At 43.7% G+C, this 24,597-nt stretch overlaps 2 protein-coding genes across 9 annotated transcripts in view; one reads left to right on the top strand and one right to left on the bottom strand.

Moving 5' to 3' along the window:
• The window catches only part of CKAP5 (cytoskeleton associated protein 5), a 91,786-nt gene extending 84,208 nt beyond the window's left edge, over positions 1–7,578 (top strand). For 5 of the 8 annotated variants that reach the window (XM_089686753.1, XM_089686759.1, XM_089686758.1 and 2 more), the window contains 4 exons: positions 1,908–1,988; positions 4,035–4,194; positions 4,297–4,454; positions 6,845–7,578. In XM_089686753.1, the coding sequence (XP_089542879.1) occupies positions 1,908–1,988; positions 4,035–4,194; positions 4,297–4,454; positions 6,845–7,096 (651 nt within the window). In that variant the 3' untranslated portion in view covers positions 7,097–7,578. The remainder of the gene's footprint in view (positions 1–1,907; positions 1,989–4,034; positions 4,195–4,296; positions 4,455–6,844) is intronic. The other 3 variants (XM_089686757.1, XM_089686756.1, XM_089686754.1) reach the window with 3 other exon arrangements.
• Positions 7,579–12,889: 5,311 nt separating this feature from the next.
• F2 (coagulation factor II, thrombin) overlaps positions 12,890–24,597 on the bottom strand; it is a 70,682-nt gene continuing 58,974 nt past the window's right edge. Inside the window, exons 12-14 of the mRNA XM_089686760.1 lie at positions 20,413–20,591; positions 19,584–19,654; positions 12,890–13,194 (exon numbers count right to left, since the gene is read on the bottom strand). Of these exons, the coding sequence (XP_089542886.1) occupies positions 13,033–13,194; positions 19,584–19,654; positions 20,413–20,591 (412 nt within the window). The 3' untranslated portion in view covers positions 12,890–13,032. The remainder of the gene's footprint in view (positions 13,195–19,583; positions 19,655–20,412; positions 20,592–24,597) is intronic.

The raw sequence follows: 24,597 nt of genomic DNA, 5'->3' as shown, positions 1-24,597 counted from the left end.
TTGAAGGGGGGAGGTGTTCTGTAGCCCAGCAGTAGAGGGGTCAGGGCAGGGATGATGACACTGCTTTGGGGTTTTAGCGCAGCCTTATAATACTGCTGTATATAGGTGAGCGCTGGAAATAAATGAATATAAAGCTGCTAGCACACAAGGTATAGGTAACCATCCCCACAAATATAAAATATAAAAAAAGTGCAGCACTAAAATCACAGTAAAAAGCTTAATAAATCAAGTGGGAACAGTGAAGTGTAACATAAGTGCACTGAAAGTGCAAGTAAAATAAAAAAAGAATATTCAGTAAATAGCATTATGGTAATAATGTCCGTGATTACAAGTGATTAGCGAGGCAATAAAAATAAATAAAATGATATAGTCCGAAAAAGTATAAATGTCCGTAGGACCACAAGGTGCAGCAATCTTAGGTGCAAAATATAAATGTGGTAATGATCAAGTGAGGGAACCACCACCTCCGTCAGATGTGCACTTACCAGAAAGTTACTGGCAATAGACATGTATGTATATCACATCTGAAGACCTGGGGGCAGCCAGGGGGCCTAACACGGCCTGGGGGCAGCAAGGGGGCCTAACACGGCCTGGGGGCAGCCAGGGGGCCTAACACGGCCTGGGGGCAGCCAGGGGGCCTAACACTAACTGCTCAGTCGTAGGCAAAGTTGAAAGATGAGCCCTTGTCCTAGGAGAGAGAGCTCACCACAGGAGCCAAGATGGCTGCCGCTCCGTCCTCTGTTTTTCCTAAAAGCACCAAACCTGTAAATATTTGGTCTATGGCAGGGCTTGACATTTCCACTCACCTGTTCGCCATTGGCGAGTGGAAATTATGGTGGGGGTGATTGTGTCCCCCAGGACCGTCTTGCTGAGCAGGCTCGGAGCTCAGGCCGGATCTGTCATTGGCACTGGGAGCCGTCAGACTGCTCAATAGCTGAGCGCAGTGAAAACAAAGCAAGGAGTGTGTGCTGTGCTCTCTGCTTCCCCCTAGAGTGCAGTACCCTCTGTGCGTGAACGACGTACTGCAACTTTTTATGGGGGGGGGGGGGGGCCTGTACGTGTCTGTGTATGCATGTACAATTGTACGTGTGTGTGTGTGTACGTGTGTGTGTGTGTGTGTGTGTGTGTGTATGTACGTACCAGGGGCGGACTGACCATTTGGAAACTCAGGCACTGCCCGAGGGCCCGGGGTCAGTAGGGGGCCCCATGAGATGCCCCTGGTACCTTTTTCATAGGCTTTTTTGAGTTTGGGCAAGGACACAGGGGCCCCATGATCCCCTATTAACCGGGGGCCCCATGAGTTGTCAGTCCGCCCCTCGTATGTACGTACATGTCTGTGTATGTATGTACATGTGTCTGTGCGTGTGTATTTCTGTGTATGTACATGTATCTGTGTGTATGAGTGTCTGCACGTGCCTGCGTGTGTATACATGTCGGTGTGTGTACATGTGTCTCTGCGCGTGTATTTGTGTATGTGTGTGTGTGTATAGGTGTCTGTTTGTGTGTGTGTGTGTGTGTGTGTGTGTGTGTGTGTGTATACATGTTTGTGTGTGTGTTGGTGGTGAGTAACTCTAAGGCCTGGCTAATAGCTGAGGACTTGAAATTTTAAGCCCTGGTCTATGGCATGTGACTTTTGGATATGTGGCGATCTCCACCACCTCCAGATATCCCATTATTCTTTTACATTGTTTCTGTCAGACTTACTACAAAGTGCTGTCTTTAGGAACCATCAACCTGCACTTGTCCTTTCTTAAATGAATAAGTATTTTCTGTAGGATTTTGGGATCCTCATATCTGCACTAACCCGGGGCCTGTAAAAGTGCACGATTTGTGTATAAAATGGCATACCTGTGAAAAGTTTGTACCTTGAGTTAATTGAGGGGTGTGTGTGTTTTTTCCCAATGAAGGAAAAGGCATCAAAACCGAATGTCGGTGATTATCTGGCAGAGATATTCAAGAAGATTGGATCAAAAGAAAATACAAAAGAGGTCAGTGTGCACAGCTCAAATCTGAGACATGGCCATGAATGTCACATGTTTACAAATTTCTACCCACAGTTCCATACCTAATGCATGATACCTGGCAATGAAAAGGACTTCACAGTGGTAGCATTAGTCTGAAATTCTTTCTTGTGAGTCTTCCGTTTTTAATGAGTGTCGTAAAATACCCCGAATTTTTCTAATACCTCTACCAGACAATATGACAATCCACACCTTCAGCCATGCATGTCAAAGAATTGTCACCTTTGCAAACTTCTGATGCCAAAGGATGGGATTGTGTAACTGGAACAGTGTGGTTCCTCACGTTTTTACCCTCCCATCCGGTTCCTTTGGAAGGTAGACATCTGCCTCTGACATGGTCCATGGTCTTTGCATTAAGATGACTTACTGTGGATATAATTGCTGGAATATGTTCCTGACACTCATTACAACTGAAAATGGCTTGGACAATCTGCAAGATGTCTTCAACATTACAGAATATGTCCAGTTTCTCAACTAGGGTTCCTCCAGAGGTTGCTCGAGGTTCCTTGAGCAATCAGCAATTTTGCCTCTCAGGTAAGTTCCCACTGACACCATTGATCTTTTTAGCAATCTGTAGGAGGGTAATTTTTCCCAGTGACCACAAATGTAAGGAGCATTCTTACCTCTGACTAGATCTACAATTCATGATACATTAGTGTGATAGTCATTTTTAGCAGAGGTTCCCTGAGACCAGAAAGTTATGTCAAGGGTTCTTCTGTGTTTGAAAAGGTTGAGAGTCAGACCAGCCTTTCTCAACCAGGGTACCTTGAGGTTTCTTCAGGGGTGCCTTGGCTAAATGTATAAAAATTGCTCAAAACTTGTATACAAGCCAGCAGGTGGAACAAGCCTGCCTTTTAGTTACACAAAGTCAAAGGTTTTCATTGCGCACCATTGCCACCTTCCACACAACGGCGTAATGACAACCAATGACATCAGTTGATAACTAGGATGTCCGCTGCCTAAACAGCATCCTAGGTTGACCCTCCCTGCCCCTCTCCATCAGTGCTGGGGTCACATTAGCTCAGTGATGGAGAAAAACTGAAGGAGAAGAAAAACAATGGAATACTAGTCAGTACCAGTGTGCAAAAGTGTATTTGCTTTGGAAGAATAAATCACCTCTAATGTTGGGTGCCCTACATGTGTGGATGTTGCTGCATTATATAAAACTATTGGAATAGTTTGACATTTTAGAATGGGGTGCCTCGGGGCTGTCCATAATTTTAGAGGGTGCCTCGGGGCTGTCCATAATTTTAGAGGGTGCCTCGGGGCTGTCCATAATTTTAGAGGGTGCCTCGGGGCTGTCCATAATTTTAGAGGGTGCCTCGGGGCTGTCCATAATTTTAGAGGGTGCCTCGGGGCTGTCCATAATTTTAGAGGGTGCCTCGGGGCTGTCCATAATTTTAGAGGGTGCCTCGGGGCTGTCCATAATTTTAGAGGGTGCCTCGGGGCTGTCCATAATTTTAGAGGGTGCCTCGGGGCTGTCCATCATTTTAAAGGGTGCCTCGGGGCTGTCCATCATTTTAAAGGGCGCCTTGAATGAAAAAAAGTTGAGAACCACGGAGTTACTGTTGCATGCAAAGCCTTTGATATGCCCCTTTTAATGTGTGTTTACTAATTATTTTGATGGCTATTATTCTTGACTTACACATTTTTCCTAAATCCTGTGTTTTTTTTGTTTTTTTTTTTGTTTTTTGTTTTTTTTTTGTTTTCCCTCTCACCAGCCTTAGTCCATGGTGGTAGTACCAGTCTCTGCTTGTGAAATAGGGTACTTTGTTGGCCTTTTATAAAGCGGAGAATTTGGGAGAGAGGTTCCACCTTTCCCACACCTTGTGTTCCATGTTTTAATGTTTTGACGTAGGTGTGGGCTGAGACTGGTGCTCCAGTTACTGTCATACAGCTGACATCCATAAAGTTAGACAGATGTGGATTTTTGCCCAGTGTATACAATACAGGAGTGCATTCTGTGTAGTGCTGTCATTCAGCTGATCTGTTTCTAAATAACTTTCTTTGTAGGGTCTGGCTGAGCTGTATGAGTACAAGAAGAAATACTCTGATGCAGATTTAGAACCTTTCCTCAAAAACTCCTCGCAGTTCTTCCAGAGTTACGTAGAGCGGGGCCTTAGGCTCATCGAGATGGAGCGAGAAGGAAAAGGCCGTATTGCATCCTCTACAGGTGAATACCCTGTCCTGTCAGCTTCATTAGGCTGTATGTCAAGGACCGGGTCTGTTTTTTAAAAAGGAAAAAAAAAAAAAAAATGTTGCCTCCCTTTCACAGGTATTTCTCCACATGTGACTGAGACTAACCCTCTCCCATCAGTTACCAGCGTGACTCAACCCAATATAAACACTACTAATGGGGAAGAGGTAGGACCCTCTGTGTACTTGGAGAGACTGAAAATCCTGCGCCAGAGATGCGGGCTTGATAATGCCAAGGTAATAACTTGTAGCCGTAGGGTCATGAATGTTAGAAAAAGGTGTCTAAAGTGTGTTATTCCAAGAATAAAAATGTAACCTTTTTACCAGTCCTTGGAAGTGTAGCCTTCATACATCATGGAGTACAGGTTTCCTAGAACTGTCCCACATGTATGATTGGGGAAAATAAAATCTTTCCCTATAAAATCCTGCTCTAGGTTTCCTCCAGTGCTGTTGACATTACATACCCCTTGGTGGTGGTCACATGATCTGATGGGAAGAATCAGAGTTTACGTTCCCTTCATCAGAAAATATATTCTACCCAAATACTTAGGTTTTTGGTTGCAAATATTACTGAAGGTGTCCTGAAGCAGCTCTTTCTCCAGAAATGTCATTTTCAGCATTTCCAGTATTCATGGTTTATCAAAAACACAAGTTTTTTGAGCTTGCTGTAAAACTCCAAGCAAAAAAAGATAAAACCCATACATTTACTGTTCTCTTTGCAAAAGGATTTGCAATTTTTAGCCAGCCGTTCTTGATGCTCGGACTTCTGCTAGTCAGATTTTTTTTTTACCGCTTCCTGGGTCTAATTGGACAGAGATGACGATGCAGATTTAGGCAGGCCATAGATGGAGCGGATTTCTTTCCTGCAACCACAGATTGCATAGAATTTTGTAAGGGAAATACCTCCCGCCGAGCCATTGTGTTCTCCCGGAGGGGGAAGCCGTCCTCGCTGGAAGAACACAGTGATTGCTAACGGCTATAATATCTGCTAGCGATAAACGCATGTAAAATATGACAGGGTAGTTGTACTCGGGTTGATCAACTTGGGTGCATTCAGCCTGCCCATACCTATTGAAACAGCCCACGATTTGAACTGTCTATGGCTGGCATTACTGTCCAATACGGAGGCAGAAATCGTGATTATGTACTTGGCTGCTTGCCTGGAGTTTTCCTCAGCGAACTATATTGTTTAAGACTTTATATGGTTTAAAGTAGGGGAGTCAAACTCCATTTCATCGAAGGCCGTATCAGCATTATGGTTACCCTCAAAGGGCCGGTTGTATCTGTAAGGCTAGATGTCCAGAGCACTCCACCCCCCATTACATCAGATGTCAAGAATCCCACACCCTCCCTAACATCACCGTGCACCCCCATTGGGGGCAGAGCTGGAAAGCAGAAAGTTCAGGGTCTGGAGGAGGACCAGAGGAGGAGTGGAGTCAGTTACAAGAGTCTGCTGAATGCTAAAACCAGGGGAGGCAGAGAGGAGGGGGTGCAGGATTTGGCAGAGGAGTTTTATTTTCCTCTCTGCTGCCGCCTGGTAAGACAAAGTGGGGGCTGAGGCAAGGGGGCACGTGCAGGAGAGGTGTAAGGGCCACATGAAATGGCCTGGACGGCCAGATGCTGCCTGCAGGCTTTGTGTTTGACACCTGTGGTTTAAAGCGTTACTAAACCCACAGCTGTAAAATCAGTCTGTATATGCAGTAAAGCATGCTTGATAAACTCAATAAGGAACCTAAGGGGTTAATCCTCTGCATTGTGTAAAAAGGCTGTTTGATCCTGACTCTCTGATCCTCCCCTTCTTCCAGTGTCACCCTCTTATCTCCTGATAAGACAAATCCTGTGGAGACATTCTAGGAATACACATCAAACTGAGCACATGCAGTTTTTTTTTTTTTTTTTTTTTTTTTTTTTTCTTGGGAGAGTGCATGTGATCAGCACAGGGGCAATCAGCACTGTCCAGACAGAGGTCAGGGGTTCTGCATCCTCCTAGAGCAGAAACAACTCCTCATCCAAGCTTTAACCAGTGCTTTGCTGAACACAGAAGTCACAAGACTGCTCTAACTGCTGATGAGAAAAGGTATTTAGCAGTTTAGATTTTCTAAAATAATTGCATTTCCATGTTGTGTATGTGGGAGACCAGATATTGTTACTAAACCCAGGACCCTGCATTCACTATAAAGTTTAATACAGAAGTAAGGGTTAGACGGTTTGCCTTTTTTGTCAAGTTTTCCATTTGCCTGTTGGGTAGATTGACCCCTCAGTTTATCCTGGTGACCCTTGTCACAGAAACAAGGTGAGGGGAAATGTAAAATGTCACCAATGCAGGTGGTGGGGGAAATCCTTCTAGTAGAGATCAATATTCTGCTGACATTTGTCAGATGGAAACTCTTCTCATTTTGGGGAGATTCTTCTCTATTTCCTGTTGCATCTGCAGGACAGGAAGTGAAGGGAAATCTCCCCGGTGGGATAGACGGCAAAATAAACCATAATGGGGGTTTTAACCCCTCCCTCTACCCAAAACTAAATACGATTTGGCTGTATATATGCTTTAACTTTGAAATATGAGGAGGTGGTTTGGGAAGCTGTTTTGCATGTTGGGCATTGGCCATCTTTTCTTTCTCTTCCAGCAGGATGAAAGGCCTCCACTCAGCAACCTGCTCTCGAAGTCCTCTACCCCAGGAGTGCTGTCCTCCACAGACATGCTGCACAGCAAGCTTTCTCAGCTCCGGGAATCTCGAGAGCAGTTCCAGAACATAGATGTAGACTCCAACCAGACCAATGCCAGCACCACCACCTCATCCAATACATCCTCGGCATCCTCTGCTAACATAGATGACTTAAAAAAGAGACTGGAGAGAATTAAGAGCAGTCGAAAATAGTAACTCTTCAGCCCAGTGCTGCTGTCTTCTTTTTTTTTTTTTTTTTTTTTTTTCTATTTTTTTTTTTTTTTCTTTCTGCCCTCTAGGAGCCTCGTCTCTAGCTCGGTGGTTCCTTATAGGCCTATTGTAAACTATCATTTTATGTATCATATGTGTATTTTCTTTGGTCCTGGGGAGGGAGAGCAACATTTACCGTGGCTGAGTATTTGTACATACATTGCTGTTCTAACTCCCCTCTGTGTGTTTTAGTGTACAGACTTCCCCCCTCGTCCTATACATAATCCTCAGCTATCTAGATCTTTTGTCTGGTTTTAATTGTCCGTTTTCATGGCTCTTATCTTTGTAGCTCTGTGGCAGTTTATTGACTTGCTTTTAATTTAACATAAAGCAGTGGATCGCTGATTCTGTATGGAATCGTAAGGCATGGCATGATTATGTTTTTGTAAATAAAGTTTAAAATAAATAAAATGTAAGTAATTATAGACCCACTTTTTTTTTTTTTTTGATCACTTTAAACTGGTAAAATTGGGTTGTGTCACACCTCTTGGAGACTTTATGGAAACGAGAATAAGCTCCTCTATTGAATCCTAGTCCTAAATTCTGTTCTGTTTTTAGAATGAATTGTTTTTGCCTGAGGGCTGGATAATATTAGGAACTGCAGATGAATTGCAAAATCTCCTCCCTTTTTTTTTTCCTTGCTGTGAACCTGATTGTTCCATCTCCACACAGGATCTCTTGAGCTCTGTCAGAGCGACCAAGTCTCAGAAGGACAACCATCACTGAAGCCTTCCACCGATCTGGCCTTTATAGCAGATTGGATAGATGGAAGCCTCTCCTTGGTGCAAAACACATGAATTCCACTTGGAGTATGCAAAAGCTTGCACTGAGAGGCTTCCATCTGGCCACTAAGCCCATATCGGTGTGGGGCTGCAGTCATGGTTGTCCTTTTGAAACTTTGCGTTCCAGAGATCCTGTGTGGAGATGGGATAGAGTGACCATCACCTCTTACTGAGGTCCTTCTTTCTAAAAGGCTCAGTTTTGGCTGGGCAACCAGCTCTTGGGAAAAGTCCTGGTTGTTCCAAACGTCTTCCATTTGTGAATTATGGAGGCCACTGTGCTCTTGGGAACCTTCAGTGCATTTTTTTTTTTTTTGGCCTTCCCCAGATCTTTGTCTTCATGGCATTTGCTCTGATACAGTATGCATTGTTAGCTGTGAGGCCATTTATAGAGAGGTGTGTGCCCTTCCAAATCCTGTCCAATCAATTGAATTTACCACAGGTGGACGCCAATCAAGGTGTAGAAACATCTGGCAATGGTCAAGAGAAACAGGAGGCACCTGAGCTAAATTTCATGACGATGTGATATCTCAGGTTTTTCTTTTTTCATAAACTTGCAAAAATTTCTAAAATGTTTCACTTTGTTGTCATGGGGTACGGAGTGTAGATTGAAGACAAAAATGAATTTAACCCACTGTATACTTTATGAATGCATTGTATGTACACTATATTGCCTTAAGTTTTGCCCCCCCTCCAAATCATTGGATTCAGGCGTTCTAATCCCCTCCATGGCCACAGGTGTATAAAATCAAGCCCCAAGGCATGCAGACTGCTTCTACAAACATTTGTGAAAGAATGGGTTTCTCTCAGGAGATCAGTGACTCCAAGCGTGGTACTGTGATAAGTTGCCACCTGTGCAATAAGTCCATCCGTGACATTTCCTGGCTACTAAATATTCGACAGTCAACTGTTAGTGGGATTATAACAAAGTGGAAGCAACAACAGCAATGACAGAGCGGGGTCAGCGCACAATGTGCAGAAACGCTGTCTGCAGAGTCAATATCTAAAGACCTCCAAACTTGGTGTGGCCTTCAGATGAGCCCAACAACAGTGTGTAGAGAGCTTCATGGAATAGGTTTCCATGGCCGAGCAGCTGCATCCAAGCCTTACATCACCAAGTGCAATGCAAAACATCAGATGCAGTGGTGTAAAGCATGACACCACTGGACTCTAGTGCAGTGGAGACGTGTTCTCTGGAGTGATGAATCGTGCTTCTCTGTCTGGCAATCTGATGGACTTGTCTGGGTTTGGCGGTTGCTAGGAGAACAGTACTTGCCTGACTGCATTGTGCCAAGTTTGGTGGAGGGGGGATTATGGTGTGGGGTTGTTTTTCAGGGGTTGGGCTTGGCCCCTTCCAGTGAAGGGAATTCTTAAGGCGTCAGCATACCAAGAGATTTTGGACAATTTCATGCTCCCAACTTTGTGGAAACAGTTTGGGGATGGCCCCTTCCTGTTCCAACATGACTGCACACCAGTGCACAAAGAAAGGTCCATAAAGACATGGATGAGCGAGTTTGGGGTGGAGGAACTTGACTGACCTGCAGAGTCCTGACCTCAACCTGACAGAACCCCTTTGGGATGAATTAGAGCGGAGACTGTGAGCCAGGCCTTCTCATCCGACATCGGTGCCTGACCTCACAAATGTGCTTCTGGAAGAATGGTCAAACCTTCCCATAGACACCCTCCTAAACCTTGTGGACGGCCTTCCCAGAAGAGTTGAAGCTGTTATAGCTGCAAAGGGCGGGGCCAACTCAGTATTGAACCCTACGGACTAAGACTGAGATGCCATTAAAATTCATGTACGTGTAAAGGCTGGCCGACCAATACTTTTAGCAATTTAGTGGGGGGGGGGGGGAAGCCAAATGTAAGCAGATTGATGCAGCCACCATCTGATTGGCAAGCTGCAATACATTAACATTTTGGGTTTAATACTGCTTTAACTTAGAAGCCACTACCCAGCATGCTCTTCTGTTTCCTACCTTTTTTTTTTTTTTTTTTTTTTTTTTTTTTTTGGAGGTCACTGTGAATACATCTTAACATGTTAAGGACAATATGATTTGAGGTTGTTTGTATTTGTTATAGAAAGCCATATACTTCTAGGAATTGTAGTGCAAGGTTTCTCTATCGGAGTGTTTCATGGGATTCCAGTACTTTAGCAAACATTTTGGCCTGCAAATGTCTCAACATCTTTCATCTCTGGACCTTTATAGAGTAGCAGCAATGGGTGATGAGCTCTCCCAGCATATCCTGATCTGCTCCCCTATAGAAGCTGGTGCAGTTTCTGTGTTCCCGTTATTTTTGATAACAGAAGCTGATTGGTTGCCATGCACAGCTGCTCCCATTTTGATAAATTCCCTTGATGTGTCTGGTCTTTTGCTGAATTTAGCATTGATGGTTTTGACATCCTACAATCCAGGACCTCCAATGAAGGCAGGCTCAGGATTTACATTTACTTGTTTCAACTAGATAGTTTCACCTCTTAAAACTGTCATACGGTAAGTTTTGGGTTTGATCTTTTCTTCATTTAAAGTGGTAATAAATCCAAAAGCAAACCTTTTGATATATTGCAGCTTACCACCAATTCTTAGATGTGATGGCTGCATTAGTTTTTGTTTTTTTTTTGTTTTTCTTCAATTAAAATGAGACTTGGGTGCATCATCAGATAATAGAACAAGCTCTCTTGCAGATGTATCAGATGACACAATCCACTTAACACTGATGGGGGTCCTTACAATGATCAAAGTTTATATAAAACCTTTTATCCCAAAGAGGGGGGAAAAAATGTTGCTGTAACTGCTTATAAAGTGTGAGCTGGAGTCTGGCTTCAATTGTTTGTGTATCTAATGTTTCCCTCCCCCCAGACTGGCAATGCTGCTGTCCAAATGTGCCCCCTGTGCTCTTTCATCCAGAATTGGGTCACTCAGCTGATCACCAGGTTAAAACAGAGGGAGAAAAGCCTACCACAAAATGCAGCCACCATGTCAAAACAGGAAGTGAGGAAATCCCTGAAAATTAAGGGCATCTCTTGGGGGGTAAGGTCCCCAGAACTAGTGTACCTAGTGGTAGATTACTATTCTGGGGATGACCCAAAATTTGGGATTTACTTTCAATGATGATGGCAAACAGGACAAATGGAGAGAAAATCTCCCTAATAGGCAGAGATAGCAATACAAACCTGTCAGGTATTCTAATCCATCTCCATTCTAGTTATATTTTGTTGTGGATAAAGGCATTTATTTTTAAAGGCTCATTCACGCTTCTTGTGTGCTGGTGCATTTTGTTAGACGGCGTAATATCCACCCAAATGTCCAAAAATAGGACACGCACCACTTTTTTTTTTTTTTTTTTTTAAAGCACAATGCACAGTAGCATTACCATGTATTGTGGTGCTGCAACACCTGTGCATTGGAGCTGTTGCCTTAGTGCTTATGGGGTCAAAATGTACATTTGTGCACTTCACTGGAGAGGTGTGAATGGGACTTTTTAAGTTTCAGGAGCTTAAAGGAGAAGTACAGCCAAAGCTCATTTGGCTGTACTTCTGTGGATCACACACATCACTCTGCACTATTGTGACCTGTTTTTTCAGCCGACAGGGAACTGAAGCCCGCTGACGTCACTCAGCCGTCCAGGATGGGGAAAGACCCTGACTTTGGGGTGGATCCTCAACTTTAGAGTCTGTAGCGGTACCTGGCTCATCCTCTCAGCGAAGCACTGGGAGACTGAGCCAGCAGCTGCTCCCTCCCCCCTCCACAGCCCAGCGCTCCAGTGAGCACAGGCAGCAGAGAGCGGTGACTGACAGTCATCACTCTGCTGAGAGCAGCAGTGAGAACTCAATGGTCAGGTGATCGCTGAGTTCTCACCCTTAGAATCAGCAGGGGGGGACAAATGCCGCATTGGACCAATGGTGCATCCACTTAGGTAAGTATAAATGGGGGGTGGCAGGGAAGCTCTCCTCCAAGACGGAGCACATTAAAATAGTTTTGCACAGAAGCTTGATGTTTTGCTATATTACAAGACTGCTCCCAAAAGCTAATTTCTAGCATCACTTTTTACTGACATATCCTAGGGGGTGGAGCTTGTAGAAAAGGGGCACCTTTAGATTTGGCTAAAGCAGACTGATGATTAACATCCTTGCAAAGCCTTACCCTAGGTTTGCAGAAACGCACTATACTTCAATAGAAACGCACTATACTTCAATAGAAACGCACTATACTTCAATAGAAACGCACTATACTTCAATAGAAACGCACTATACTTCAATAGAAACGCTGCAGAAAAAGCATGTATTGCTTTTTTGATGTGTTTTTAATTCTGCCTAGCTGCAACAAAAAAAAGAAACAAAACCTTGCAAAATGCGGAAACTCAGGTCCAAAATGCACTGCAGAAATGTTTCAAATGCAATCTGCATAGGTGTGAACCTAGCATTAAGCTGGCCATATAGAATGACATTCATCTGGTCCCTGCTGAACCAGCTGATGTTCGATCAATCAATGCTTGCCTATTCCTGCGCAGCAGAAGTTGATCATGTGACTCCTGTTGAAGGGGACATGCAGGAAAATTCTTGATCAGTGGTTGCAGTCACTGATCAGTGTTTTCTGACAGCACTGGGTCCCACTGTTAGATTACAACATCCCAGCAGCAGAAAGTCATCTATCCATCTTGTTTGTGTGAATGGAGGAATCTGTGAGTGGTTTTTTTTTTTTTTTCTTTGGTCAGCCTATTTTTATTATATATATATATATATATATATATATATATATATATATATATATATATATATATATATATATAAATTTTTTTTTTTTTGTTAGTGTGTGTCTATGGTCAGATTTTTGATTTAAACCAATTAGAAGTTGGTGGATTTAGAAGCTATGGAACTGACATTTTCCCATAATTCCCTGTTCGACTAGCAAAGCACAGTTGTGTGATTCCTAGATCATGGAGATGGAACATCATCTTTGAGGAGGTGTTTTAAATCACTTTATTGATATGCACAGATATACTATGTTGAGCTGCAACATGCTGAGAAGGCAGAGGGTGGTGCACTGTAGATCAGTGGTATTCTTACACAGTTCAGTAAAGGATGCTGGGAGATTTAACTTATATATGCCCGCTCTCAGAAGAGGCACATTGCTCTATAATCTTCATAATCCATTTCCGCAAACGGTGCACATGTGTGTAGAAGCCAAACTTGTCATCACGGTCGCAGCCTTCACCCCAGGAGACTATTCCCATTTGGTACCAGCGATTGCTGACTGGGTCCTAAGTGAACAATGAGAGGAGTTGGAATCTGCACATATTCATACAACAGAAACGTTTAGTCATTTGCAAACATGTACATGGGAGCCCCTGCTTCCACATTGGGGTTTATTTACTAAAGCTGGAGAGTGCAAAATCAGGCTCACTTTGGCAATAAAACCTGGAAGCGGATTGGTTTTTATGCAGAAGTCTAAGTTAGAATCTGATTGGTTTCTGAAGACAGAAATAACACCTCCTGCGCTCTAGCAATCAGAATAGGGGTGGAAGGATGAAAGGGAACCTTGAAAAACTTTGAGAAATTGCAACCACCAATGCATGGAAGGTTGTGAAGCCTCTAGCACAAGGCAGGGGAATCCCGACCGATCGTGTAACAAAAAGCGCACCAACATTGCGCATTGCCGCATTAAAACTGATTTTATTGAATAAAGAATAATACAAATGAAGTATAACCAGCATTAAAGGTCCTCAGAGGAACTTGGGAGAGTAGAACCAGTGCGAGTCACATCACGAGGGTAGACTCTCAAAGTGATGCGTTTTGAAGGGGTCCCTTCTTCATACGATTGGTTTCTATTCAGAAGTGAGTCTAATTTTGCGCCATCACTTCTGATAGATTTGCACTTTAACTACCTGCCGACCGCAGATAGCCGAATGACGGCTGCACTGCGGCCGGCCAGTTCTGGGTGGACGTCATATGACGTCCTCCCAGAACGCGCACCCGGCGATCTCCGTGATCGCTGTGTCCTACGGACACAGCTGATCACGTGATGTGGTAAAAGGCCAATCACAGCGGCCTTTTACCACGTGATCAGCGGTGTCCAATGACACGCTGATCAGAGGAAAATGCAAGTGCCGGTTCTCGGCTGCACTTTCCTCACGCTGTCAGATCGTGAGGAAAGTACTGCCGAGAACCGGCAGTTGTCAGAGCGGGGATCGGCACTGATGATCAGTGCCCTGATGATCGGTGCCCAGCAGTGCCACGCACAAGCTCCGCCCACCTGTGCCCAGCAGTGCGCCCACTAGCTCCGCCCACCTGTGCCCAGCAATGCACCCACCTGTGCCACGCTGCAGTGTCACACACCTGTGCCCAGAAGTGCCCACCCACCTGTGCCACCCACCAGTGCTGCCAGTCAGTGCCCAGGGGTTGTGCCAGTCAGTGCCCAGCAGTGATGCCAGTCAGTGCCGTCTATCAGTACCTATCATCAGTGTCACCTATCAGTGCTGCGTATTAGTGCCGCCTCATTATTACTGCCTATCAGTGCCCTTTAGTGCTGCCTATCAGTGCCGCCTCATCAACGCACATCAGTGAAGGAGAAAAATTACCTGTTTGAAAAATTTTATAATAGAAACAAAAACTTTTTTTTTTTTTCAAATTTTTTGCACTTTTTATATTTATAGCTCAAAAAGTAAAGCGCCCAGTGGCAATTAAATACCACCAAAAGAAAGCTCTATTTGTGAGAAAAAAATGATCAAAATTTCATATGGGTACAATGTTGCATGACCGCGCAATTGTCAATCAAAGTGCGGCAGCGCTGAAAGCTGAAAATTGGCCTGGTAAATAAGGGGGTATAAGTGCCTGGTAGGCAAGTGGTTAACCACTTCCAGACTGGACACTTTTACCCTTTTCCTGACCAGGGCAATTTTCAGCTTTTAGCGCTATCCCACTTTGAATGACAATTGCGCGGTCATGCAACATTGTACCCAAATAATTTTTTACCATTTTTTTGAGACAGATAAAGCTTTATTTTGGTGGTATTTATTCACCACTGGGATTTGTATTTTTTTTGCTATGTAAATGAAATGTCCAAAAATTTTGAAAGTGTTTTTGTTTTTTTTTTTATAAAATTTTGCAAATAATATTTCATCATAAATCTTAGCCAAAATTTATTCCGTTATCTTTTTTTGTAAAAAAAAAAATCCAAATTAGTTTATAACCAAAAATTAAATTTTTAAACATTTTTTTTACATTTTTATTTTTTTGTTTTTTTTATTTTTTTTTACATACTGTCACCCTAGCAGTACAGTGTCACCATGGTGACACTGTACTACTTGTGGGGGGGTGATGAAGATTTTTTTTTTTTTTTTTTTACACTGATTGCTTTTACACCCATATAGGATGTAAAAGCAATCATTTCTTTCTCTGTCTGCATTCTTGCACTCATTGAGAAGTACTGAGTGAGCTGTGATTGGTCACAGCTTGTCACATGGTACAAGGCTTTTGTGAATAGCCTTGTACCATGTGACCTCTGTGATCATTCATAGATTTCACACATCGTAAGCAATGATGTCACAAGTGACATCTTGCTTACTACTTTGCATGTGATCACTGATTGGCAAATCAGTGATCACATGATCGGGACCTCGTACAGAGGTCCCGTCCGACGATCGGTGTTTCACTGTGTCCGGAGGACACAGCGGGCACCGGATCGCGGTGCTGCGCGCTCCCAGGGAGCGTACACAAGCAGGGTGTGGGGAGGCCGTTTATAAATGGCCACCCAACCCTGCACTGCAACCGTCCGGTCGTTTATATGCAACAGCCGGTCGGGAAGTGATTAACCACAATCCCCAAAATTTTAGAATTAAAAGTAACTAGAAGATTCCTTCCATAAGTGTGTAAAATATAGCTGAACATCAATCAGGTTTTTCTTGGTCTTCCTTGGGAAAAATTTACAGATCAAATCCAGTTGAATGTCTATTTTTAACTATACTATGACTTGGATAAATGGGAACTTTAGGGGATTAGGTCACATGTTCCTGGTTTTAGGGTGGAACATGTGACATGTTCCCATAGTTGCAGCCGCGCCGGCCGCCCCGCTCCCTGTGATAGATAATACTGGGAAACTTCTCCCCGTACTCTATCAGATTTGAAAACCGTGAGACTCCACCCACGCGGCTGCATCATTCATTCATAGACTTCCGTGAATAAATGACCTGCAAGTCCTGGCAGCCTTTGCGGCTGTGGGCTTGTAGTTTTTCGTTTTATTTGTATTTCTGAATGAACAGAAATATAAGCGTTAAATAGCTTGTGTGTCAAAAAAAAGAAAAATTACATCCCAAGCGAAAAGTATAATAAGATCATGTCATCTGTCAGGACTGATACTGTGCTAACAGGTGCAATCTCAGTGGTCCAAAGGGTAAGGCTGGCCATACACTATGCAATTTTCTGCCCAATTTCTTTTGGATTTACCTTCAACTACGTAGTGCAAGGGCCTGCCTAATTGGATGCAATTGAAAGTTTAGGTTTGACCTCATATTATATGGTTTTTGGTAAATCTAAAGCAAAATTCTCATTCCACAAGCGTCACAAGTTCCTAAGTAAAGACATGAGTAATGTTGACTATAGGCGAGTAGTACTACACTCAAAAGTAAAAGCTGGGAGCGAGCACTAAAAGCTGAAAATTGCCCTGGTCAGGAAGGGGGTAAAAGTGTCCGGTCTGGAAGTGGTTAAAGTGCAAATCTATCAGAAGTGATGGCTGTGATGGTGCAAAATTAGGCTCACTTCTGAATAGAAACCAATCTTATGAAGAAGGGACCCCCTTCAAAACGCATCACTTTGAGAGTCTACCCTTGTGATGTGACTTGCACTGGTTCTACTCTCCCAAGTTCCTCTGAGGACCTTTAATGCTTGTTATACTTCATTTGTGAGTATTCTTCTTTATTCAATAAAATCAGTTTTAATGCGGCAATGCGCAATGTTGGTGCGCTTTTTGTTACACTATCGGTCGGGCTTCCCTGCCTTGTGCTAGAGGCTTCACAACCTTCCATGCATTGGCGCTCTCAGCACATATGTTTTTCTTAATTGCACACAAATGTGCACCCGCTCGGCGTCTAGACCCAGATGCCGGGAGGCCGCACGTTTGCATGCAGCCGGTCGCCAAGAGGTTAAGTAGAGATCTATGGTATTTAATTTGAGAGAGGAGTCTGATAACTTTATAAGTAATTCTTAACCTGACAGGGAAATGTGTGAATTTATAAATTGCAGGACTTGCTGCCAGTATGGACAAATTACAGCACATTCCCAAAAGATGTGGAGATGTGTACCCCAACGATAGAGAAGAAAGTAGAATATATTTACTTGTTTTGTACTTTGTTTTAGATTTCTTCAGTTGCTTTCTGGTTTGTGGCATAGGCCAAAATCATGTCATACATTAATCATTAATAAATGAGTCTTCGTGGGCATTTTTAATTTTTTCATCTGAAGGAGGGGAAGTGGAGCTTCCCAACGAAGCACACACTCCTGTCTGTATGCCTGAGCTAAAGGCAGATGGATTTCAGGAAGTAAATGCTACATGTATCATCTGCCCATTACTCATAATGGCCACAGCCAAAAAAAATGCTAAGGGAGTGTTTTTAACCACTTCAAGTCCAGACACCTTTACCCCCTTCCTATCCAGGACCATTTTCAGCTTTCAGAGCTGTCACACTTTGACAACTGTGTGGTCATGCAACACTGTACCCATATGAATTATTTTAGCATTTTTTTGAGACCAATAAAACTTTATTTTGGTGGTATTTATTCACCACTGGGATTTTTTTTTTTTTTTTCGCTATATAAATGAAAAAGTCAGTTTTGAAAAAAAGTGTTTTTCTTATAAAATTTTGCAAATCTTTCTTCATAAATCTTTCCCAAAATGTATTCATCTATCTTTTTAGTTACAAAAAAATATGAAAAAATTATAGTTTTTGGTTAAACTAATTTGGGTTTTTTTTTAAACATACTGTAACCCTAGCAGTACAGTGCCACCACTTTTTTTTTTTTTTTTCTACACTGATTGCTTTTATAGCCTTTATGGATGTAAAAGCAATCATTTCTCCTTCTCTCTGACTGCATTCTTGCAGGCATTGAGAAATACTGTGAGAGCTGTGATTGGTCACAGCTTGTCACATGGTACAAGGCTGTTGTGAATAGCCTTGTACCATGTAATCTCTGTGATCATTCACAGATTTCACATGTAGTAAGCAATGATGTTAGAAGTGACATCTTGCTTACTACTATTCATGTGATCACTGATTGGCCAGTGATCACATGATCGGGACCTCACACAGAGGTCCCGTACAGCAATCCGTGTTCTGCGCGCTCCCAGGCTTAAAATGTGGGTGCTGTTTATGAACGGCAACCCGCCCTGCACTGCTCCCGTCCAGCCAAAATAAAGCATAGAGACATACAGTATAGACAGGTGAGTTTGCTTTGAAAATTGAAAATGTTTTTGGCTTGTGGTGCTCAGATACATTTATTTAATTCAAGTTCCACTTTATAGCATATCTAAATTCAAAAATGTAATTGATTGACGCTTACCAGTCCTTAGATGTGGTGGCTGTATTAGTATTCATTTTTCTGCCTGAGAACATTTCTAGAGATTACACAAAATACCTGTTGATTTTCCCAGATCTGCAATGCCCTTGTCACTTCCTGTGAGCTGTAAAGCCAAAGCTCTTTTGGCTGTACTTCTTCTGTGAATCACACGAGTGCAGTTCGTCCAGCACTGCTGTGACCTGTTTTCAGCTGACAGCAGGCTCAAGGGTCCAGGCTGGGGAAAGATCCCGACTTTAAAGATGGGATCTGCCTGAGTCTGGCTCAGAACCTGAGCCAGCCGCTCCCTCCCCCTCCACAGCCAAGACCTCCAGTGAGCGCTGGGGGGGCAGAGCAGACAGCGGTGACTGACAGTCATCGATCTCTGCTCACAGCGGCTGTGAGAAGTCAGTGGTCATGTGATCACTGAGTTCTCACACTTAAAGCCAGCGGGGGGGGGACAGATGCTGCATCCACCTAGGTAAGTATAATTTGGGAAAAAAAAACTTCTCTTAGAACAAAGTGCAAATAACTTTATTGGATAAGCTAATTGTCCCATTCACCATGTAATGGAGATTAAAAAAAAAAAGACAGACATGTCCAACCACGGAACCACCTGCCTGGAGTTTGCATGTTCTCCCTGTGCCTGCGTGGGTTTCCTCTGGGTACTCCGGTTTCCTCCCAAACTCCAAAGACATGCTGGTAGGTTAATTGGATCCTGTCTAAATTGGCCCTAGTATCTGTATGTATGAATGTGAGTTAGGGACCTTAGATTGTACGCCCCTTGAGGGTTAGGGACTGATGTGAATGTACAATATATATGTAAAGTGCTGTGTAAATTGACAGCGCTATATAAGTACCTGAAATAAATAAAATAAATGTCTGAAGTCCAGCCTGTGTGAAAACTATAGCTGTCCCCAGAGATACAGTGGAAAAATGTGTAGACATGAAGGGACTGGAAGTGTTATTCATCAGTTCACTAGGTGAAAATAAAAAACAAAAAAAAAAAAAACAATGCAGCCACCACATGTAAGGAATAGAAAGCAGGGGTTTGAGTACACTTTGATGTAATTGTGCTTCTGGTGAAACTTCTAATGAGCCTTACCTTCATAGTAAAAGGACCACCGCTGTCTCCTTCACAAGCATCTCCTCTTTTGTTGTCTTCTGGCTTGTAACCTGACAAGAACGATAAAATGATTAAGTGTTGCTGCTGTCATTTCCCCTGGATTCTGGGCAGATAGACGTATACAAGGAAAAGTGTCTGAGCACAGTAATGGCAGCAAGTATGTGCACTTGGTATTTGGCCATATTACTCCACTTTACAATGACCCAGCATGCTCTGTTCCTTGAGTATTACTGTTGGTATGTAGGCTCTCTCTCCCCCCTTTCCCCTCTCTCCTCCCCCCTCTATCTCTCCTCCCCCCCTCTCTCACCCCCCTCTTTCTCTCACCCCTCCACCTCTCCTCACCTCTCCTCCTCTCTCACCCCCCTCTCTCACCTCTCCTCCCCTCTCTCTCACCCCCCCCTCTCCCTCACCCCCTTTTTCTCTCTCACCCCTCTTTCCCCTCCTCTCTCCTCTCTCTCTCCCCCCCCCTCTCCCTCATTCACACTAGCATTTGATAAGTGATAAGGAGGCATTGTATCTTCACACTGCCTGCTTGAACCCCACACTATAGCGCCGAAACTGTGTGCATTGCACCTGGTTGCAGGATTGCATAGCACCCCTATTCACTTGTCATTATAGGCAGTGTAATTCCTGCCATAGCCAGGAAGCATGTGTACACCCCTGGCCACTGCTCTGCAAATAAAGGGGGTAGCAGGTGGGGGGCGGTAAGTGCAAATCAATTGTTTGTGTGAAGAAGCGCTTAATGACATGCGGTTTTTCAACCCCTTGAAGCTCGGTCCATTGTTCTAGTTATGTCCATTCATCTTACCTGCACAGAACATGTTATCTGTGACCTTGACCTTGGTGGAGGATTTGCACCTCTCCTGCTCCACAATGGGAAGGTTAATCTGCTGTAGGACCTGTGGGAGCTTAGGACCTCCAGTGCTCCAGTTTTCCTGAAGATTCCCCCAACCTGTCACTCGACCTTTGTATCCTGCCTGAAAAAGTCTGCAGAGAGACCATATAAATGTTATACATCATATTAATAAAACCTATCAAAGCCTTTCGTAAGAGAAGCATCTTCTTACACAGTGCCTGTTATGTATTCACCTGGGAATGGAAAAAAATGTCTCTTATGTAAAAGTGAGACCAGATCTGTACCAGGTGATTTCAATTATTTACAATGAAAAACACAAAATCCCCGGCTGTGTAAGTATATATCTCCTCAAGTTATTTCATGGATTCAACTTTTCAAGCAGCTATAACTGAGTCTATGTAGAGAGGTCCTTATCAGATGTTCCCCATAATACTGCAATGTTTCCCCATTCCTCTTCACAAAACTGTTCAAGCTCTGTCATGTTGTATGGGGATAGTAAGCAAACAGTAATTCTCAGCTTTTTTTTTTTTAAAGCAATCCTGCTTCTTTATCAAGAATATCAGGATTTCTTCAAAATGTGTCCCTGTATATTGGGGTACACAGTGGTGACCGCAGGAGGCTTTCAGATCCTGAACTCTAGACCTTGCAGCAGCTCCATCCATCTCTGCCGGCACTGTCATTTACTTCAGCCCATGCTTTTCCCCAGTCAGTGGCCAGGGCGGAGATCTGGGATAACTCGTACACTGACTCTGGACTTATCCTCCAAGCCACCTGACAAGCCTCTATACCCCACAGTTGTTCGTGAGTGCAACCATTGATTTTATTTTGTCCATTAAACTTCTTATGCATGCTACACTATGGGAAGTGTGCTCCTTTCTCTGATTTCTTGTTTTACAAATCTCCCGTAGCTCAGGTTTCTTGTGTCAGGATATCCCTTTATTCAATCTACTCCTTACACTCATAGGCCCTTGAAGGACACCTGCAAAGAAGCATCAGCACAGCCTGGTGCTCCCACCGCTATGCTTCACAGTGGGGATGGTGTGTTTATGAGGATATACACTGTAAGACTTATGGTTTTAATTGCCAAGTTCCATTTTGGTCTCATTAGACCAGTGTTTTGTTTTTTTTTTTTAACTGGGGTGTCGTCAAGAGTCCTCAGGGGTGCCGCAGCAGCAGCCCGATCTTCTGTCAACTCCTTTGATAGACGAGGGAACAAGCAATGCTAACTCCCGTGTACAGAGGAGGCAGAGAGCTCAACCCGCCTGACCACATCATTGGTTGCTAAAGACAGGTCAGGCAGCCAGCTTTCAGTTTTGCTGGCAATAATACAGAGAGGAGAGAGTCAGGAGGAGGTGCAAGTTGAGCTCTCTACCTCCTCTGAACACAGAGGTTAACAGTGTTCACTCAGTCCTCTAACACAGGAGTTAACAGTGTTCACTCGGTCCTCTAACACAGGAGTTAACAAAGGGTCACCCTAGGATCCAAATGTATAAGAGGAAGAGGAGCTGTGAAGGGAGGAGAGAGAGAGCACAACTCACACCTCCTCTTGGCTTCCTTCTCCTCTCTTCTGCTGTGACTACTCCTGTAGTGACAGAATTTATGCTAGAAAGGGGATGGGGGGTAGTTGTGCTAGGAGGGGGGATTTGGGAGGGTGTGTGCTAGGAGGGGGATTTAGATTTACAACCTACTTTTTTTTTAGGGCTTTTTCACTCCAAGTGCAGTGTGGTAAAGGCACGAAATCACACGTCCAATGCTAAATCTATACGAAATAGGGAAGAGAAAGAACTAGAGTGGCAAGTGGATTGCTTGCAGTCGTCTTAACTTCCGCGAATCTAGCTCGCTTACGCTGAAATTCAGAGAAATCCGGAAAGATAGATATTTTCCCACCATGGATTTGCATGTTCTATTGTTGCCGGGGCGAGTCTAAGGATAATGTCTCTGTCCTTATAGTGTAGGAGTTTCAGCAAGAAGGGTCTGTCTGGATTCCCTGGTGGTGGAGGACAAGATGGCACTCTGTGGGCTCTTTCCACAGAAAAGAAAGGGGTAAGATTATCTTTACTGAAAGTAGTTAGGATCCAATTCTCAATACATGTTACAGGGTTCTTACCCTCCGCCTTCTCCGGTAAGCCAACCAAACGGAGATTATTTCTGCGAAGACTATTCTTCATTTCGTCTATTCTGGCAGAGTGCTCTGAGGTCAGTATTAGAGTGAACATCTTGTTGGAGAGAAGGAAAATCATCCTCAATGGTGCTTACTCTACCCTCCAGAGCGGTGGCCCTTTCTCTGATTTTCTGCATTTCATGGTGGATAAACAGGATATTTTCTTTCGTACTCTTAAATTCCACCCTGAGCTGGGTTAGGGAAGTGCCATATGTATGCTAATATTATCTTGAGAGATGGCTCTGGAAAATTTGAGTCATCTGCCTGGCTGGCATTAGAGATTGAGGAATGACTTACACTCACTGTTTCAGGAGCTGGAGAGGGCAATGCCAAGGCCATCTGGCTCTTAGCTGGTGGATAACCCCCGCACCTGCTAGTTTCCTCCCTTCATCTTGCTGGATAGGTGGTGGAGATCTCTCCTTGTTGGCAGTGTGGGCGAATTTGCCCAGTTTAGCTGCTACATCTTTCTGGCGGTCTTTAGAGGGCTGTTGAGAAAGTGTATCCCCCCCGTGTTGAGAAGGCAACGCTGCAGCAACTCCCTCCTCCTTTTGTTTTGTAGCGGCGGTGACAGGATGTAGCCGGTAACAAGATCGTCCATGTCCCTATTAGGTACAATGAGTGGGAAGGTCTCCTTTCAGGATAACGATCAGGATTCTGCCAGAGCTGTACGGGAACACTACCGCTCACATGGACGGCCAAGCCATGCCCCTCAATCAGGTGAATTTTCACACATTATTTTGCTCATGCCCTGCTATAGGGCTGTATTGGCAGGTTATGTTACAAATTATTGAAAATACAGATCATAGTACCCCTTGAGCTGCAATATTTTCTGCTGGGGCTGGTGGAATCATTGACCCACACAGTGGCTAAACATACTCTCATGAGCCTTTTGCTATTTTATGCCGTAAGGCAATTACAGTGTGCTGGAAGAAAGCCTCTCCTCCCACAGTACATTTGTGGATGCGATTGGGGAACTCCAATTTGTCTCTGTATCAAACCACCTACGCTAATAGAGGGTGCCCCTGCAAGTTTCAAAAAAATATGGCTAGATGTACTGCTCTATATTGAAAGAGAAGATGCTACCATCACTTTGTGCCCAGGGGCGGACTGCCCATTTGTAAACTCGGGCACTGCCCGAGGGCCCAGGGTCAGTAGGGGGCCCCATGAGATGCCCCTGGTACCTTTTTCATAGGCATTTTTGAGCTTAGGCAAGGACACAGGGGCCCCATGATCCCCTATTGCCCGGGGGCCCCATGAGTTGTCAGTCCGCCCCTGTTCGTGCCCTTGGTCGTCGTGCACTTTTCCAACATGACAATGATCCAAAACACACATCTAAGGCCACTGTTCCATTTCTGAAGAGGAACAGGGTGAAAGTGATTCAGTGGCCAAGTATGTCTCCTGATTTGAACCCAATCGAACACCTATGGAGAATTCTGAAGAGACAAGTTTAGCATCGCTCTCCATCCAGCATCCAGGCTCTAAAAGAGGTCGTTCATGAAGAATTGAAAAAGATAGATGTTGCAATATGTTGCCAACTTGTTCATTCCATACCTAGAAGACTTGGTGCTGTCCTTACAAATCATGGAGGTTATACAAAATACTAGATGGAGTAGTTTTTGTTGTGGGGTGTATTCATTTTTACAATCTGAGCAAAACTGAAGATTTTGTGATCTAAGTTATATGAGCTAAATCAAATGTTCTGTAAAACTCAGTTTTGGTAAAATTTTGGAAATTCTTTTAGCGTTCATTGAGATACAGAATTAAAATCTTCATTTTCAAAAGGAGTGTACACATTTATGCTGAGCACTGTATATATATATATATATATATATATATATATATATATATGACCCAAAACCGTAATAGTTTCCTCTTAGAAATTCTAATCTGCTTTGTTCATGCATATTTGTAAGGTAATTAAAACCTGTGCCTGCACCCATGACCATGCTCTGTGGTTCCATCCAACCCTTAGCCCT

This window comes from Staurois parvus, unplaced genomic scaffold (genome assembly GCF_062004578.1).
Source record: "Staurois parvus isolate SC_StPar_1 unplaced genomic scaffold, SC_StPar_1.0 ptg000410l, whole genome shotgun sequence".
In the NCBI taxonomy this organism is placed as follows: domain Eukaryota; kingdom Metazoa; phylum Chordata; class Amphibia; order Anura; family Ranidae; genus Staurois; species Staurois parvus.
The sequence above is the reverse complement of the archived record's forward strand: the minus strand, read 5'-3'. Positions and strand labels throughout refer to the sequence as shown.